This window comes from Haliotis rubra, unplaced genomic scaffold (assembly GCF_003918875.1).
Source record: "Haliotis rubra isolate DU_JTF1 unplaced genomic scaffold, ASM391887v1 Scf280, whole genome shotgun sequence".
In the NCBI taxonomy this organism is placed as follows: Eukaryota; Metazoa; Mollusca; class Gastropoda; order Lepetellida; family Haliotidae; genus Haliotis; species Haliotis rubra.
In genome coordinates, this window is record NW_025766892.1 from 922,088 (window position 1) to 942,065 (window position 19,978).

Sequence of the window (19,978 nt, forward strand, 5' to 3'; positions counted from 1 at the left end):
AGTTTACTGATATGGCCATCCATACAATAGGATGTGTGTCACATGAACATGAAATATGACACCCTGACAATGTCACAAAATAATAATTTGTATAATTTCACAAATGAATCATGTTTTTGTAAATATAACCCTTAAAGAAAACCTGAAATACTGATCTAAAAGGTGAGCATCACTATACACACATTGTCATGTTCAATCTTTGTACGATGTATGTTTAGATAGACAATGAATTTTGTATGAACTGTTTGTGGAGAGGAAATGAGGGTGCATAGGTATTTTGCATATTCCGAAAAGAAATATTTTAGAAAGATGTCTTCGTCACTACTGATCTCTGCTGATATCTGAAATACCTATCCTTGACAACAGTTTTATACATGTATGCACTTCTAATTCAAGTCACTATGTGGCTGATATACTGATGACATAAAATGTGATATTTGAGGACAGAGACCATATATGATCTTTTATTTTGGACTGGCTGTTATGAAATTAATCCATGACTATTGAACCAGACAAACAACATTCAGTCTAACACCTACTTTTGTTATAGGTCACATCCTCCTCTTCAGGAATGGTTTCCGCGGCCTCCTCCACAATCACATTATCTTGCAGGCCATGGTGCGTGAGCTGTCCGGAGCTCATGTTGAGCTGTGAGGAGCTGCTGCTTGGGCTGGCTGACATGGATGTGGATGCTGTTCGGGGGTACAGGTGGGTGCTACGACGCTGTAATGATGCCCGGCTCTTCTGAGTGCTGATTCGTTTGTTGGTCTGTGTTGGAAAATTTACACTTGTCACGTAAGAATCAGATCAAGGATATAAATCAGTAGTTAAAAATCAAGGAAAAGTAATACATAATAATTATAACCAAATAATAACATTGCAAACAACTTTGCAAATACATTAAAAAAGCCCTAATTGGTTCAATCAAAGTTTTCTTTAATGCCTTTTGGAAGAGTATTTCAATCATTTTACAACACATCAGTTCAATTTGTAAAGATCAAGAGCTTCACACTGCAGAATGATACCAATTTGGTGGAAGCCACACAGGTATGGATGGTACAGCCAGACAGTAATGAGGGGGAAATATGGGATTCAACCTATGATACACTGATCCTGATATGTCAAGGGACACAACTCTGCTTGCACTGTTGCACCTTAGATGACATGCCTACTATACCCCTGGTCAAGGAAAGAAAAACCAAAGTGCTAAATCAGGCACATCATCTTTATATCTTTATAACCCATATGTAACATAGAATATAACATGCTCTCTCTTTAAAGACATGTATCATTATGTATCAGTCATCTGGGGAATATGATAACATGGCACACAGAATTCACATCTTGAATTAGTAGTAGCAGACATTCAAATGTCTACCATATGAACTCAAACCATGAGTAGAACCTGAAAAACGTGCATCATGTCAGTCTTTAACAACTGTGTGCTGTTATCATTTTTCGCATGAAAACATCAACCACACCTTATAGTGCCTCCTGACGTAGCAGCTGACAGAACACATGCATGTCTGACAGCCATGTGACAGGTTACCACAGTATTATAAACATTCCATGTGCAAAGTGCAAGTGCATGCCAAACACCAAACAAGGAAGGCATTACATAACAAATTACTAGCAATCATAATTTTTTTAAAACAAAGAATTTTGCTGATTGGTGATTGGGTATAAATTCATTTATAACGAATTTATTTGAAAAGTGAAAAGAAGCAAACATAAAATATCTTCGTTGTTTGGCATGTGAAAATTTAGGTCAAGCAGAATTGTCAAGCAATCTTCAAGCATAGGCACTGGAGTTCAAACATTATACAGTTTGGTGTCCACTGCATAGAAGCATGTCATTTGGTCATATAGATGGATGAATGATAAAGGACCAAATAAAGGAGTAATAAAGAGTTGGATCAAAGGAAGTAAAGGAAATAAGAACTAGAAATCCAACCATGCAATGACCAAAACAACATGTTCCATCTAGCTTTGAACTCAAGTGCCCTTCCTCTCACTGGGTGGCAGCTTACCAAAAGCTTGGTGGCAGTGAAGAAACCCATAGCTTTCATCCATGGATTTGTCTTAGGCAAAGCAAGCATGGGGAATAGCACTAACAAAGTGTATTGCATAAACAAACATAATCTTAAATACAACACAGACCCTTCTTGAGGAAAAACAACAAACTATACTAAGATAATTTTGGCATAAACACTGCATGTTCCGAACACAGAAATGTTTTGACATAGCAGCCAGGTAACAAAAGTGGATCAAAACATGCATAATCATAAAAGAAAGAGCTAGAAAATGCTATATTTTTATATAATTGGAAAAGTCAAATACCACAGTGAAAGCGTTTTGTCTATAGTCTGAGTTATGTGCCAGAAATTAAAATGAAAATATGCAAAGCTTGAATGCAGGCATGTAGTGCATTGGCATATGGCCACAATGCATGTAGTGCACCGATGATCATGCTGTTGATCACTGGATTGTCTGGTCCAGACTCGATTATTTACAGACTGCTGCCATATAGCTGGAATATTGCTGAGTGCGGCAATAGAGAATATACAAAGAAAACAATCAGCATGCAGTGCATTGATACAAGGTTATAACACATGCAGTGCTTTGATACAAGGTTATAACACATGTAGTGCACGATACACTGAGCACTGAAATTCATGAAGTGCATTTCTAAAAAGCTGGATTGCATATTTTGCACTGAAACTAGGCTGCATCATGTAGTGTATCAATGCAAGACTGTATTGCAAGGCTGATACATAGCTGCCACGGTCATGCAATGCATGTACCACACTTATTGGGGGAAACTTCATAAAAAGGAATGAATCAAGATATTGGATTATATATGAGGGTTTGGCCTCAGGTTTACACACTTTGATGGACAGAAACAACACAAAAAGAAGTATTCACCTTTCCAGTCGAAGTGTTGGTAACAAATTGCTCCCATTTATTTTCGGCTTGTTTTTCTCGCTGCTTTCTCTTTATATTCATCTTGGAGCCGCCTATCTCACTGAAATGTAGAAGAAATATTACACAATGTTGTTATTTGCCAGTCATCGCAGTGAAATAAAAAAATAAGTACAACCTTGAACAGAAGCAGATCTCTTCACTTGTCCAGTAGCCCAGTGGTATGAGGTGCTCATGGTAATGACTACTTTGGGATTTAAACTCCAAACTTCATTATGGCATGTACAATGTGCACCCACCATTCATACTACACAGCTGTGTTTGGGGTGGAAATAAGTGTACACTACACTCATGACAATATGGTTATGGCCTTGTTCTCCTATACTTACAGGAAGCTCCAGGATTTGGTGATGGGGCACATGTCATAGCCTTGATCTATGTTCATAGCTTCTAGGATCCAGTTCAAAACACACAGCTGACGGAACAAGGCTTGTCTGAAATGAATAAAACATCACATAACCCTTTTTTCAAAATACCACATTCTCAGAGCCCCCAGTAAAGGCAGATGGAGGGATTCATTTCAAAGACAGAAACAGTCTTTTCTATTTTTCTTTTTTAAAATGGGGAAACAAATCATGCATGATAACCATGTGACAGAAAGTGCAAAGAACGTGAGCAACAGCATATATCTTTTGCTTGATGAATCATTTGTCTATTTTATTCTTCAAAAAATTATTTAAACCAAACTCAGTCCAGTCAGTCGTCAAAAAATTACATCGTACACCAGGGAGAAAGAAATTCTATTTCCAATCATGATTACATAATAATTCCTGCTTTTATTTGGCAATATATTTGGGTGGGTCAGATAGTTTCAGGGTTCTCTCAGTCTCAGTATTAAACTTTAAATTAAAACCATTAATATAACTTCATGCTAAACATGTATTCCAACAAATTTAACTAACATAACAGTAGGTCATTTTATCAACAACTAACAAGACTAAAGAAGGAATAATCCTAAGATTCTCTCAGTAGAATCAAATCTCCTCTTCACAATTCAACAAATTCTCATGATTTCTCAATGAAAGAATCAATACTCTCCATACCAAGCTTCTCCATCTCGCTGTCTTGTTCTACATGCTACTGACATTAACCAAAGTGGGGTTTTAATTGTGCCAGACTGACCTTGACATGTCTGGCGTTCGGTCATCTGACACGACGGCCAGGTTTGTGTGCTGGGGAGTGTAAGGGCGTGGTAGTACATTCTTCTTCTTCCGAGCACTAGGCACTGTCTTGGCACTTGATGGTTTGGAATCCAGATCTGTATAGCCCATCCTAGTTATCAAAGGTTACAACAAGTTTTACAAACCATTTAACCCATTCAGCATCTAAATCGTAAACCTAACACATTCATATTACTTGATAAAAAATCCTTCAGTTCTTTAAAAGTTTGGGGAAAACCGTTTCGTATATGTATTGGATTCCTTTGTATTTCAAATTAAAAAAAACAAGATAATGCCATTCCAAATATACTTCACAAATGGCAAAAATATGAAATATGTCTGAATTAAGCCCCTGAAAATAGTGAAGGGCCCCTTTCACAAAGAACAATAAGTCACTTGTTATGTTAAAGAATGGGACCAGGTTAACCTAAATAGCCCATGAGGAGCCCCGAAACAATAAGTCTTGTTGTTGACTTTCAACTAAATAGCCCATGACATATTTACTACAGCTGTTCACCAACACAACCTCCCCATCCAACCTCCCCCATTCAACCTCTGTTAAAGGAAAATAAAGAAGCTAACCTGTAGCAGTATTTGTTATATCCATAATTAAACAACCTTTCTGGCTGACATAGAGCTTTAGTCTCTTATCTGATCAATCTCACAAAACATGCTGTATCAGATAATGAAAATGTTTAAATGAATAACTTCTAACCTATTGTTCCTGCTGTTGAGAAAACTAAAAATTGTACACACATATTTCAAATATTAAGAACTTGTGGTCATAAAAACTAAAATATTTTCACTAAATCTGAGGAAAATATTACATTTATCAGACCTGTGTGTTTTCTATTACACATGTTAACATGACATTTGATGTTCTTTCTCTCCAATGTTTCCTGTAATTGTAATTGATGGAATGGCAGACTTAACCCATATATGAAATAATCATCAAACCAAGGTAGATAAATAATATTAATATTCACAATCACTCCATGTGATAAAACATTGTCAATTATAACAGTACAAAATCAGTTAAGAACAAACTTGAATGTTAGGCAGCACGAAAGGTCTCACACAGAAAGGTGAATCATTTCATGTTAAAAGCAGTTTGAAGGTGAATATCACCACAACCATAGAGTATTAGTAAGCAGATTCTACATCAAAATGTATTAGTAGACATAGATACTAATTAAATCTTAGAATCAGAGGATTGTTAAAACAGAGCTGAAAATATCAGATAATATACTACACTTCTGTATTATTCCAAAAGCTAAGGTTTAGTATCAGCAGGGAATGCTAGTCAACACAGACACCTGTCCCTATTACATTGCCTCTACCCTAAGACATATTGATAAAACCGATTCAATTTAGATAGTTCAGTAAGTACAGGTTTACACTGCTGTTAACAATATTCACAGTTGCAATAAATGCCAAGAATGGTTGAGGGTTCTTGCCCCCACATATGCCCTTTCTTACAAAATGCTAAAATGTCAGTTAATGTTTATACTGCATGTTTTTATACTAACATGTCAGTTGATGTTTATACTGCATTTTTTTATAAATGTGTCTCTGACACATGAAACTGTTTATGAATTTTTTTAAAAGTTCATGTTTGATATTCAATGTTAATGAATTGCTTTGATATTCAATTTCATTGTTTTATCATAGTTTAAACCTTTTTCTGCTTATTTGGAACTTCATGTGCTTCTATTTCCAGGAGCCACACTGCCACTTGCTGCGTTATTGGTAGTGTCACACAACTATGTGTGACAGGTATCCCATAAAATGTATGGGTACCCACAAATGGATAATGACTTGTATCAAATCACTTGAACAATGAATAACTTTTGATGCACACAGGTGTACCTGTTTATAAACAGAACAGGGTGAGATGTTGCAGGTATACTGTTTGAACATAACCAACTGATAAAATATTATGTGTCTTCAACTGATTTATAAAACACCTGAAAAATGCCTTTAAAAACCCATTCTATCTTACTCTTCTATCTGGTAATATTGTTCATAAACAACTTATACATATTCAGAAATATATAAATTAAATCATGATACAGCCAGTTACTGACTGACTGGTGTGAGACTTGCATAATAATAATAATTTTGATTTTCTTTCAATATATACAAACCCACTAAACACGTCCCTTTCCAGGGGGTCAGGAATGGGTTCAGATGTCAAGGTCAAATGAAATTCTTCCTCATCATCGTCATGCATCAACTCGTCCATATAGCTTCAAAATTATAATCAGCATTTAGGCAAATAGAACAACTGAATTAAGACATACCTGAAATCAAGTGTCCATTAAGTGAAGCTAATGAATTTCATCTTATGTGTTATTTAGAAATTTGCATTTATAAAGAACAATCTCAAATTTACACTAAAGTTTTATTAATTCACTCCAAGGTTTATTAATTAATCATAAAATAGGAAAATATGTAAAGTAAAGATGACTAATATTTGAAAATAGATTCCATGGTTCTATTTCTCCATGGCATGTATGAAAGGTTACAATGGCTATGATACAGGAAGTGGAACGGGGAAACCGAGCCTATACACAGAGACACAACCCAAGTAGAATCTGTCCAACCATGACACCAGTTCTTATCCTCAACTGATATGTAATCACAAGCATTTTCACTTCTTTAAAAGCAAATACTTTCTTAGACAGACACCATGCTAAATGCTGTTACTGAAAACTCAGTTCTTTTTCATGAGAACAATCATGAAGATGTGTTAAATCTTGGTCAAGGCAATATTGTTTGGCCATCAAGGAGACATTCCAATATGGACAGATTCTGCTTCTGATATGTCGTTCAGGAAGTTGATGATATATATTTTCAACTGGGATACATGTAGTTGGGGAAGGACTATTGGGAAAGACAGTCTATACTTGTGTTACACAGATCAACATTGCCATGCTGGAGAAGCAGGTATTCTGTGTGAGTCTCTACTACACTGTCTATACTGCAGACTAATGCTAGGGTTACACTATGTCCCCGGCACCTACGGCAGCCCCGCTTCCCCGAAACGTAGTGCGCCATGGGATTTTGGCCATTGTTTCCCAACAGAGTCAAGTTTTGTTAGGTGCTGGTAAGTTTTCTCAGTCTATCTTGGTATCCGTGATTGGCTGTTGGGAAAAATGGGCTGCTGAGTCCTGGAAGCTCAAAGGCGCACTACGGTTCAGCCTGCAGTCCACTACGGATGCCATTACATTCCTCCGCCATTCTGATGGGTTCCCTCACATTTCTCACGTTTTGATCAAGGTTTTGACATGTTTTGCGCGTTCTGTCAAGACTTTCTACAAATAAAACGCCAGCTTTGAACCACGTTTGTGCCCACGGTATAAAAATAAGGCCTCCAAGCAATAGCAGCCATTGTACCCTTAGACACAAGAGCAGCATAAACCCCCAAGATGAAGAAGATTTTGTGTTTGTATGTTTGCTGGGGGCATACATTGAGCCCTTGCGTCAGCAAGAAGGCGATCATCAGCTGCAGAGAGGGAATGCCAGAGAATGCAACGTGCTTTATCTCGCCTGCCCTGTAAACCATCACATGCCAGGATGCGTCGTGATAGAATGGGACGAATCAGCCACCATACAACCTAGCTTGCCGTGAGAACCGGGACAAAACAGGCAGCAAGGGTGAAACAACCGGGACAAAACGCCAAATAAACGTGGTCGAACATAATAAAAACTTGAAAGGATAATGAGATGCCGGGAATACACATGCCTTCCATCCCACTGCGGACCCACTATGGACCGTCTACAAGTTTTGTTATGGCCTATTAAGTGCTGTCACGTTTGTCCCGTGTTTTACTACAGTCTACTAGTTTTCTCATTAGTACCGTGGCTGCCAGTTTAAAAATCTGGCACTGCATCCACATCAATCACGGACTGTCACATTGGCTTAATTTAGTCTAACGTCCATCCCGTTTTGTCCCTGTTTCGGTGAAACGGGGCTGCCGTGGCCGCCGGGGACATAGTGTAACCCTAGCATAACCAGTTACTACACTCACATACAACTGTAGCATTGTGACTATGGCTATACTTTACAACAATGCAGACATACATGGACAAACATCCACCCAAATGTCACTTTACAACAATAAACATTTCATAATACAGATGTTAAATTGGGGAATAAAAGTCAACGGTCTTTGTCATTACCCAACATTAGAATAATGGAAGTTTAACAACATATCTTAAAAGGTTAGGCATACCTATAGCTTCATACATTGTTTGTATACAATGTAGTTGTGTTACAGCACTGGTTACTGTTACTGAAGTTAAACTAAAAAGGAGTAATTTCTATAATTCATGAAGGCATGAGATGAAAAGAAAAACTTTTGAAAACCACGTACTGTATGCTCTTTTCATGGTTCACATGCATGCTGGTGTCATAACTATTAATAAGTAACTGTGTTTTGGATACCACCTGGTCTTCTTCCAGTGAAGATATATGGTGATGCTCATTTGGTAAATTTTACTTGATTGTTTTAGAACTTTTACTTATGTTTCAGAAATGTAACTTCAAATCAACCTTGGCAACTTCTAAATAGATTTTTTGCTCCCATCTTATCATTTTTACCAAGAAAACATGTGTACAAACATGGTATGGTCTAAAAGTTTAATTACAAATTAGTGCTGTGGAAGCATTTTTGTGTTCTGGTTTTATTTTCAGTTTATGTATTTCTGATATGAAACAGTTATATCTGCATTGCCTTTATTGGAATAGCACTAGCACTGTGTGTGCACTACAAAGAGTTGGCCTATGCTAAATCTACTGAACTCAGAGAATGCCAGAAAGCACATGAGCCATCATCATCACAGAACATACTTCATTTGATCCCCTTTATTCATCTGCATTAAATCTTGTTATCATGTTCTCTTGACAACTGTTTCCAGTCAAAAGGAAATGTCTGTTACCAATTGACTGGGCTTATGTTTGACAAATATTTTGAGGAAATCACAAAGCTACAATGAAACCTCGGTAACCCAATTCCACAAGGGGAATCTGGAGTTGAACCATTCCCCAGTATCCAATGGCATGGACCCTTAGATAGTGTTGTCAGGTACAGTAACTTGGCTGACAGCAGACATTGTCAATGGTGGATTGTTTTTCTCCAAAAAACTTCTTCAATTATTAGATTCTGTGAGATTGCCGCCAACACAAAGCCTGCAGAAGGTGCAGCTGCTGAACATGCATGCATGTGCTTCACACAACATCTGTGTAACAACTAGTCACAAAAAGCAACACACACAAACATAATCATTACAATTTGAATAATACCTCTTCTGCAAATTCTGAGAAACATTTCTTTCAACACCAGAAAATTAAACTTCATTCTAAATAGATATGAATGAAAATTGTAAACAGAAACTGTTCCTTTGCCATTGCCTGGCAACCCTACCCAGTCAGATCCACATCCTCCCCCAGCTCCTCATCTGCCTCACTGTCGCTGTCAGTGTCGCTGTCTCGCTTCGGTGCCTGCCACGCATTCCGCGCCTCTTCCTCCTTCTTCCTCTTTTCAGCATAGAGAGCTGCACTCTGTAACAAGCCGAAGGTAATATGCTGGTCTCACATTGTCAGATGAACTTGTCTGAGCATGTCATATGTATATTTATATATTTACCTCAGACATGAATTTCCCAAGTCCAATCATATCATTTTCAAAATACCCTGAGAACATGTAAGGTGATGAATGTTGGATTCTGATTGGCTAAGACTGAGACCCATTCTATTACTGTTAATGTGCAATGATAATATATATGTAAGGTACATCTCCTATGTTTCCTGCCTGAATCCCCCAATCTGTTGGCATTATATCTGCACTTGCATACCAACTTGCATCAAATTAAAGACTTGAGATGCCATTCTCCCAATATTTGCAATATTTTCTCAATGAACAAGTTCTAGTTGGAAAAACTCCTGTTTCTGTTGTGTATTTGTTAACGTAGTGGATAAATGCTTAACTGTGGTATTCTTACTAATTCAGATAAAGCTAGCAGGCATAAAACCATGTCTGCAAGAAACTTTGGCATGCTGTAATATATATACTGAGGGAAACAAATAAGGCAACACCACTTCATGGCAGTGTTCCTTTATTTATTCTCAGATTTCCTCCCACAGCGCTATTCAAAGCTGGTGATGAAAACTGGAAAATATTGAATGTTCCTGTGTTCCTTTATTTGTTTCTCTCACTATATTATGCTGTGACACAGCATCTTGTTAGACACTCGGGGCGGCACAGGAAGTGATAAAAGAAGTGTAAGAACAGCCAATAAACTGGACCCAAGAAAGTAAATATACCCAAAGGAACCAAGTTCAAACAACCTGGTGATTGCTATGTTCAGCACCAATCTTTACAATTGGAATACAATACATGCAGCAAATCCATAAGCCCCATCACTAACCCCGATCTTCACTGGGGTACGGACAGAGGCATGGATTAGTCTCGTCTTGATGTTCTGTAATACTCACTTTTGTCTCCCTCTCATGTTTGATGAGTTGAAACAATCCATGGCCTAGCTTCACATTCCGGATCATGTTCCTGCAAGATGAGGATTGGCACGTGAACATTGTCGGCATGACCTCAAATAAAACATGACTGACGTGGACGTAATCACAGCCTCTTGGGGAGACATCACACGTACGGGCCATCAACTGACACCATCAATATATGAATAGTCCTTAATCCAAGCTGACAAAAGAATACCCGTTTCCTAGCAAATATACTCATTGCATGGCTACCTCGACTGGGGTTTGTCTTATCATGATTGTGGTGACGTAAGGTGGGGTATAACGAGGTTATTGCACCTATGATGGTACATGTATTATGGGTGGGTGTGGTGTACTGTAGTTTTGTATTAGTCATATGCCACTGACTCAGTTAGGGATGACTATCAGTGAGTGAATATGGTTTTACAGCACTTTTAGCAATATTGCAGAAAATATCACAGGTTTCCCAGTAAGGTTTAGTGCCAGGCAAGGTAACAAAAAGTACCATATTTTAGCCTCATTAGGTGTAATCAGGCCAGGATCCAACCACCAAACGTCCGCTTACAAGCATATGTCTTATCAACTACCCACCAAGGGCAGTCATGAATCATAGGTAAGGTATAGGAAAGGTATAAGCATATACCCAGACATGAGTAGTCAGTAGTTCATTGACTGTAATTAGAGCTTAATGTGGCTGGTGACGTATATTGATTGTATAACAATGAGCAGCATGTTCATTATCTCAACAGAAATCTCATCAGATTTACCTGCCAAGATGAAATATTGCTAGTCAATAGAAGACAAGCAAGCTTCATGTTTAACATGAGAATTGATCCATGCTTGGGGGAAACAGTAGGTTGATTTCTAAGTTGAATCCTTAATAATGTAAATGATGTCATCCGAAATTGGTAACTTATTCATCATAAACAAAATGGTTGTAATTAATATATTCATACATTTCATACTAACAGAAAATGAAATCAGATTTGTGTTTAATACTTTTTTTTCAGTTAGCATGACAATGTTGTTTAGTACCTTGGGCAAGTATGAATATTGTCCGTTTGTCTCCAAATGAAAATGTTGAATTGCTCAGTTAAATGTAAATATGTCCCATATGGCGGACATTCAACAAGTATATTTAGATTTAAGTCCCCTGTTCCTTCACTCCGTTGAACCGGAAGCTGGCAGGGGTAATGGAGGTGAAGAATGATTTGATATGGCACGAGTGGCGCTTAAAGTGTTGAATTCAATATGTTTTACATGAGTAATTATTAAATATGAGGTTGGAAATCTGAGAGAACAACCCAATGAGGAAATGGGTATCTACCTTTGATGGTGGGGATATTTTATTTTGATGTTAAAAATATTTTCGAACCGATTCGAGGGAAGCACGTTGCCAACCTTTGCTCGCTTTGCTCGCATATAGGAAGACTGGTCATTTTCTCTTTGTTGCGCAACCCTATTTGCACTACAGTTTGCCTGCGTTTCAAAAGATATACCATAGTCTGTTTGATGTCATCTTGTACATACAATAATACAAGTTGTTCACTGGTCTCGAGGGGGACATGGGTTGATGTACCCTCGATGTTTGTTTATGTTCCCTGAGCCCGATGTTTGTTTATGTTCCTGAGCCCGAACATCTTTATCGAGGGTACATCAACCAATGGGCCCCTCGAGACCAGTGAACAATGTATTTATCTTACCGAACACTTTAATGTTAATTTTGAATCATTTGAAGAACGGGTACAAATCTTTTTGTAGCCATCGCTAGATTTTACTGACAAGAAAAATAGATTTAGAGTTATCTCCCTTCCTTAGATTTGCATTCGCAAAACATCGGTAATTTCCGTACATCATACGTGATTCAATGTTATTCGAGATAAAGAATACTACCACGAAGTACCAAATGAGTTGCCATTGACAGCGGGGCACATTGAAATGTTACTAGCTTGTAAGCGGGGTACATTGAAAATAATAGAAAAGCACTCAGCCAATCAGAAAGCGACATTTATGTGTGAGGGTAAGATAACATGATATGTTCTTAAACAGTGTTTTCCAGTGATGGGTATAAAAATAATAATCAGCAGATAATGTTGGGTACAGGATATCCATTGCCATGTAAGGTGAGGTGAGGTGAAATTGGGTTTAACGTCGTGCTTGAGAATATTTCGCTCATATGACGACGTTCATTGCCATTTACATACATACATACATATTCATTGCCAGACAACTGATTATCATAAAATTGATCAACACCATCAGGGCACAATGTCATGCAATCATTTTGTCAATAATTTTGACCAGCACTGTCGACTCTCAAGTATATAGATGATTGAATAATATTGACAAAGTTATAAACATAAGGAAATTCGTCACAGGAGAAAATGTGTCCAGTTACGTTTATGTCCACTGACCAGTTATCTGAAGAATCCTTTGTAAGAAAAGGACAGGTTATTTTCCCACAAAATAATAGTCCTCACCTATATGCAGGGCAAGAAAGTAATTATCAAAATGCAGTAATGTAATTAAACCCTGATCTTTTTTTTTTTTTAAAGTGATGATTATATATTTGTTGTTCTTCCTCCTTTAAGGTAGTTGACTGACTGACTGACTGAGTTAAGTTTTACGCCGCTTTTAGCAATATTCCAGCAATATCACGGCGGTGAACACCAGAAATGGGCTTAACACATTGTGCCCATGTGGGGAATCGAACCGGATCTTGGTACGCTTTAACCACTAACCCCCCGCCCCTTAAGGTAGTTGAAGATAAAACTGGAGTAAACAAAAATACAAAATACTGGCTTGAATTATCTTGAATCAATGTTCAGTTCGCTCGGCACTGTGAACATTATTTCAACTCGGGCATATTTCCCATAATCACTCATACCTCGTTGGTTATTCTCTAAATATGGCAGCAGTAAACGTCCCTCTTAATTTGAACACCTGTACAAGTGTACCATTCCATGGTGAGGAAAATGGGATGTAATATTGCACTGAACACTGTTGCACTTACATAGGCGCATGCATGCATGTATGGGTGGCGCAGATTGTTCCAGTCCTGTTGAATACTGTTAACCCACTAAGCTACCCCAGATTTCACCTGAATGCTCCAGTGTACTGACTGTGAGGTGACCAGTCACTGGTGTCATCATATTGTTGGGGGCCAGGCATGGTAGGGTTCCATCTCTAGCTGTTTGACATGACACAGCTAGAGATCCAACCACCAACTTCCTCTCTCTCTTGAATACAAATATTTACCAAAATAGAAAACTTTCTTCTCTAGACAGCCACTCAAACCAACAGGTCTAAACTTAATAGGGGAAGGAACCCTATGATCATTCCACCACATCCAGATTAACAGCTAATTATTTGACAAAACAAACAGCAAACATTAGGTTTTACTTTAAAATAACACTCTAATACTGATCACCGAACCATCTTCATTTTTTTTTACAATAATGTCATGTGTAAAGTTAAAGGAAAGAAATTAGATGTCATTTCATTTCAACATTACAAGAATACCCCATGTGGTCTAGATCTGGCTGTAGTTGACATCAAAATCATAATAGAAATCCAAACCCTGACCCGTGACAAACAGATAACCTCAGACCACATTTCAGTCACTTCCTGAGCAGCATTCCCTATTGTCCTGTGTACAATGTTCTGCACTGCTGGCAGAACAGAAGCCCATGGCCCCATGTCTCGACATAAACACATTGTGTGTTGCTATGTGCGCGGGTGTTAATGACTTGTTTATTGCAGCCCCCACCTGATGTATATTGGCGTGATCTCTCTTAATGAGAACCTATGTAGCAATTGACACCAATCCCTCATGTCAATCAATACATCAACACCATGCAACCAGATTCCAGGAGACACATGTAGCAAGTTGCCAGGATGTTTAAAGGGGTTCTCTGATCTGTATAAGACATCTTCAGCCATGACCTGGTCGCTGGATTAACACAGTTTCTACTACTTCAAAGAGTACCGAAACAAAGCACTGATTTTGTGTCTTCTGAAAATTCATCACATGCATAATTTACAGATTTATGTGCACATTTACATCAAATACAGTTTCATTGCAATAATTAAAATGTATCAAAACAATGCACTGGTTTGTGTTTTCTGAAAACTTCATGTGCTCGGATTTACAGATTCATGTACACACTTACATCAAATCCAGTTTTTCTTCATGGTGTCATTAACATCACATTTACATATGTTGTCACTAAGCTACTGACAAGAGATTAACATATTTCAAAGTTATTTACAAAGCAAGGAAAAACAACAGACCAATGTTTAACAGATAAAATGTTGTGGAAAAATTGTATGATACACTTAGCTGTCCATACATAGTAAAGACAGTATAATCTTTCCCCAATATAAGAGCAGCTAATAACAGAGAACTCATTTAGAGGAGCTATGACATTCCTCTTGGATATTGGTATGTTCTCACTGTGTGTAAACATCAACATTGTTGCATCAAACATTTAGCACTTCTGATGATCTCATCTAAGATGAGAACACATATTAATGATAACTCAACTATAGCTATGTATTCATGCTTTAAAACCTCTGGTAAACTGTAACATATGTTATATTTGGGATTACACTTTCTTAGTAAAGTACAGATTCTAGTACTGTTTTGGGGTTGAGTCCCATCTGGGATTCGAACCCACACCATCGGAGTCAAGCACCTAATCGCCAGCACACAAAGTCAGACACCTAGACCGCTCAGCCACCACGGCTTCCACAAAAATGGAAGTCAGACAACTGGTAGTCAAAGTCCGCAGTCTAGACTACCAGTTGTCCGACTTTCATTTTTGTGGACTGACTGACTGAGTTTAGTTTTATGCCGCTTTTAGCAATATTCCAGCAATATCACGGGGGGGACACCAGAAATGGGCTTAACACATTGTGCCCATGTGGGGAATCGAACCTGGTCTTCGGCGTGACGAGCCAACGCTTTAACCACTAGGCTACCCCACCGCCTTCATTTTTGTGGAACTACCGCGGTGGCTGAGCGGTCTAGGCGTCTGACTTTGATCTCATGAAGGACATACTCTCATGAAGGGATCTCATGAAGGGCACCATGATCTCATGAAGGACATAATGGTCTCATGAAGGGATCTCATGAAGGGATCTCATGAAGGACATAATGGTCTCATGAAGGACATAATGATCTCATGAAGGACATAATGATCTCATGAAGGACATAATGGTCTCATGAAGGACATAATGATCTCATGAAGGACATAATGATCTCATGAAGGACATAATGGTTTCATGAAGGACATAATGGATCTCATGAAGGACATAATGATCTCATGAAGGACATAATGGATCTCATGAAGGACATAATGATCTCATGAAGGACATAATGATCTCATGAAGGGATCTCATGAAGGACATAATGATCTCATGAAGGACATAATGGTCTCATGAAGGACATAATGATCTCATGAAGGGATCTCATGAAGGACATAATGATCTCATGAAGGACATAATCATGGTCTCATGAAGGACATAATGATCTCATGAAGGACATAATGGTCTCATGAAGGACATAATGATCTCATGAAGGGATCTCATGAAGGACATAATGATCTCATGAAGGGCACAATGATCTCATGAAGGGATCTCATGAAGGACATAATGATCTCATGAAGGACATAATGATCTCATGAAGGGATCTCATGAAGGACATAATGATCTCATGAAGGACATAATGATCTCATGAAGGACATAATGCTCTCATGAAGGACATAATGCTCTCATGAAGGGATCTCATGAAGGACATAATGATCTCATGAAGGACACAATGATCTCATGAAGGACATAATGATCTCATGAAGGACATAATGATCTCATGAAGAGGACATAATGCTCTCACAAGGATCTCATGAAGGACATAATGATCTCATGAAGGACATAATGCTCTCATGAAGGACATGATCTCATGAAGGACATAATGATCTCATGAATGAAGGACATAATGATCTCATGAAGGACATAATGGTCTCATGAAAGGATCTCATGAAGGGATCTCATGAAGGACATAATGATCTCATGAAGGACATAATGATCTCATGAAGGACATAATGATCTCATGAAGGACATAATGCTCTCATGAAGGATCTCATGAAGGACATAATGCTCTCATGAAGGGATCTCATGAAGGACATAATGATCTCATGAAGGACATAATGATCTCTCATGAAGGACATAATGATCTCATGAAGGACATAATGCTCTCATGAAGGGCTTCTCTCGTCTCATGAAGGACATAATGATCTCATGAAAGGACATGAAGGACATCATGAAGGACATAATGATCTCTCATGAAGAACATAATGCTCTCATGAAGGACATAATGACATAATGATCTCATGAAGGACATAATGATCTCATGAAGGACATAATGACATAATGCTCTCATGAAGGACATAATGATCTCATGAAGGGATCTCATGAAGGACATAATGATCTCATGAAGGACATAATACTCTCATGAAGGACATAATGCTCTCATGAAAGGATCTCATGAAGGACATAATGATCTCATGAAAGGATCTCATGAAGGACATATCTCATGAAGGATCTCATGAAGAAGACATAATGCCTCTCATGAAGGACATAATGCTCTCTGAAGGACATAATGAATGGACATAATGCTCTCATGAAGGACATAATGATCTCATCTCATGAAGGACATAATGATCTCATGAAGGACATAATGATCTCATGAAGAACATAATGATCTCATGAAGGACATAATGATCTCATGAAGGACATAATGCTCTCATGAAGGACATAATGATCTGAAGGACATAATGATGAAGGGATAATGATCTCATGAAGGACATAATGCTCTCATGAAGGACATAATGATCTCATGAAGGACATAATGCTCTCATGAAGGACATAATGATCATGAAGGACATAATGATCTCATGAAGGACATAATGCTCTCACAACTCATTAGACATAATGCTCTCATGAAGGACATAATACTCTCATGAAGGACATAATGCTCTCATGAAGGACATAATGCTCTCACAACTCCATTAGGACATAATGATCTCATGAAGGACATAATACTCTCATGAAGGACATAATGATCTCATGAAGGATCTCATGAAGGACATAATGATCTCATGAAGGACATAATGGTCTCATGATCTCACATAATGCTCCATGAAGGACATAATGGTCTCATGAAGGACATAATGATCTCATGAAGGACATAATGATCTCATGAAGGACATAATGCTCTCACAACTCCAAAGGATCTCATCTTATGAAGGACATAATGATCTCATGAAGGACATAATGCTCTCATGAAGGACAGAATGCTCTCATGAAAGGATCTCATGAAGGACATAATGCTCTCATGAAGGACATAATGATCTCATGAAGGACATAATGCTCTCATGAAGGGATCTCATGAAGGACATAATGATCTCATGAAGGACATAATGCTCTCATGAAGGACATAATGCTCTCATGAAGGACATAAGGATCTCATGAAGGACATAATGATCTCATGAAGGACATAATGATCTCATGAAGGACATAATGACATGAAGGACAATGCTCTCATGAAGGACAAGGCATCTCATCTCATGAAGGACATAATGATCTCATGAAGGACATAATGCTCTCATGAAGGACATAATGCATAATCTCATGAAGGACATAATGGAGGACTCATGAAGGACATAATGATCTCATGAAGGACATAATGCTCTCATGAAGGACATAATGCTCTCATGAAGGACATAATGCTCTCATGAAGGGATCTCATAAAGGGCATAATGATCTCTTGAAGGACATAATGCTCTCAGGGAGGACATAATGATCTCATGAAGGACATAATGATCTTATGAAGAACATAATGCTCTCACAACTCCATTAGGACATAGTGATCTCATGAAGGACATAATGATCTTGTAAGAATATATCGAGATCTAACCAGAAACCAATATGGTATCTGATCTCACCAAGGACATTATAATGATCTTGTCAAAAATATATTCATGATTTTATCAAACATAATCATGAGTAACTCCATGAGGTTTGGTGACCTTATGAAGAACATAATGCTCTTTAGCAATATTCCAGTGATCTTATGGGGACACCAGGAGATGCTCTTAGGCATTGTACTCCATTGGGACATAGTGATCCCATGAAGTGTCATTGGGACATACAGTGATCTCATGAAGGAAATAATGATCTTGTAAGAATATATCGAGATCTAACCAGAGACCAATATGGTATCTGATCTCACCAAGGACATAATGATCTTGTCAAAAATATATCATGATTTTATCAAAGATGTCATGAGCTTGTACAGGATAAATAATAATTTGTCAAGTGTATATGATGATCTTGTGAAAGGACCTCCAATGATCACATAAGACAGACACTATGTTCTTGTCAAAGGATATCATGATGCACTCTAGGATGTCTGTTTGTTTGTGATAGGCTATGACATCAAAGATTCATTTGATGATCTTATGAAAGCTAGTTACCAGGGTGGTCTGGTCTATAGCTATTTAAACACACCAGTGGTTGTGTACTTTATGAGACTTCCATGGTGTAAGTAAACACAACGCAGGTATGGCTTACATTGCAGTAGAGCAAACAGACAGGTAGAAGTATACAGGTAACAGGCTCCAAGATACTCACAAGTGGTTTTCACTGATTTACGTTCTGTTTTCACATCAACACAACTATTTACACATAAGTCCCCTCCTAATTTTTCACTGGAGTACTTAAAACAAATGTTAATGATATGAAATATTAAAAACAAGGAATAACAGACTGAATGAAGTCAATAACTTTAATACATGAAGATAAGTCAGTTTAATTTGTCTATTATGAACAGATTAGTAAATAGGTAGTTTGACTGAATACCAATATTTCAAAGTTACAAAAAAAACAATATTAAATAATCATTCTAATAAAGACAATAAATTCTGTGTGTATCACTGAATACCATACATCAGCAACTTTCAAGCAATACCATGATGTATGATACTGTGAATAAGCGTCACAGATTGTTTCCATATTGGGAATCAAACCCAGGCCTTTATCTCAGCATTATCCACTCGGCTATACCACCAAACCTTAGCAGTAACCTGGTGTCAAATGATTACTTGGTATTCAATAAACAGATTTATTCTACATTTTACCACAAGAGTGCGCCAGACATTTTTTCCACACCAAATATTCAAACCTATTGTAACCCAGGAACCCCACATGGGAATCAAATTGACCTAAGACCTACACCTATTCAGGAGAATGTATATAACGG

The 19,978-nt window shown here is 37.8% G+C and overlaps 1 protein-coding gene across 1 annotated transcript in view; it reads right to left on the reverse strand.

The window, feature by feature from the left end:
* Positions 1-19,978, reverse strand: part of LOC124281229 (coiled-coil domain-containing protein 60-like) — a 44,552-nt gene that overhangs the window by 16,130 nt on the left and 8,444 nt on the right. Inside the window, exons 5-11 of the mRNA XM_046717254.1 lie at positions 10,642-10,711; positions 9,572-9,708; positions 6,290-6,391; positions 4,105-4,254; positions 3,312-3,416; positions 2,926-3,025; positions 540-768 (exon numbers count right to left, since the gene is read on the reverse strand). Coding sequence (XP_046573210.1) covers positions 540-768; positions 2,926-3,025; positions 3,312-3,416; positions 4,105-4,254; positions 6,290-6,391; positions 9,572-9,708; positions 10,642-10,711 — 893 coding nt within the window. The remainder of the gene's footprint in view (positions 1-539; positions 769-2,925; positions 3,026-3,311; positions 3,417-4,104; positions 4,255-6,289; positions 6,392-9,571; positions 9,709-10,641; positions 10,712-19,978) is intronic.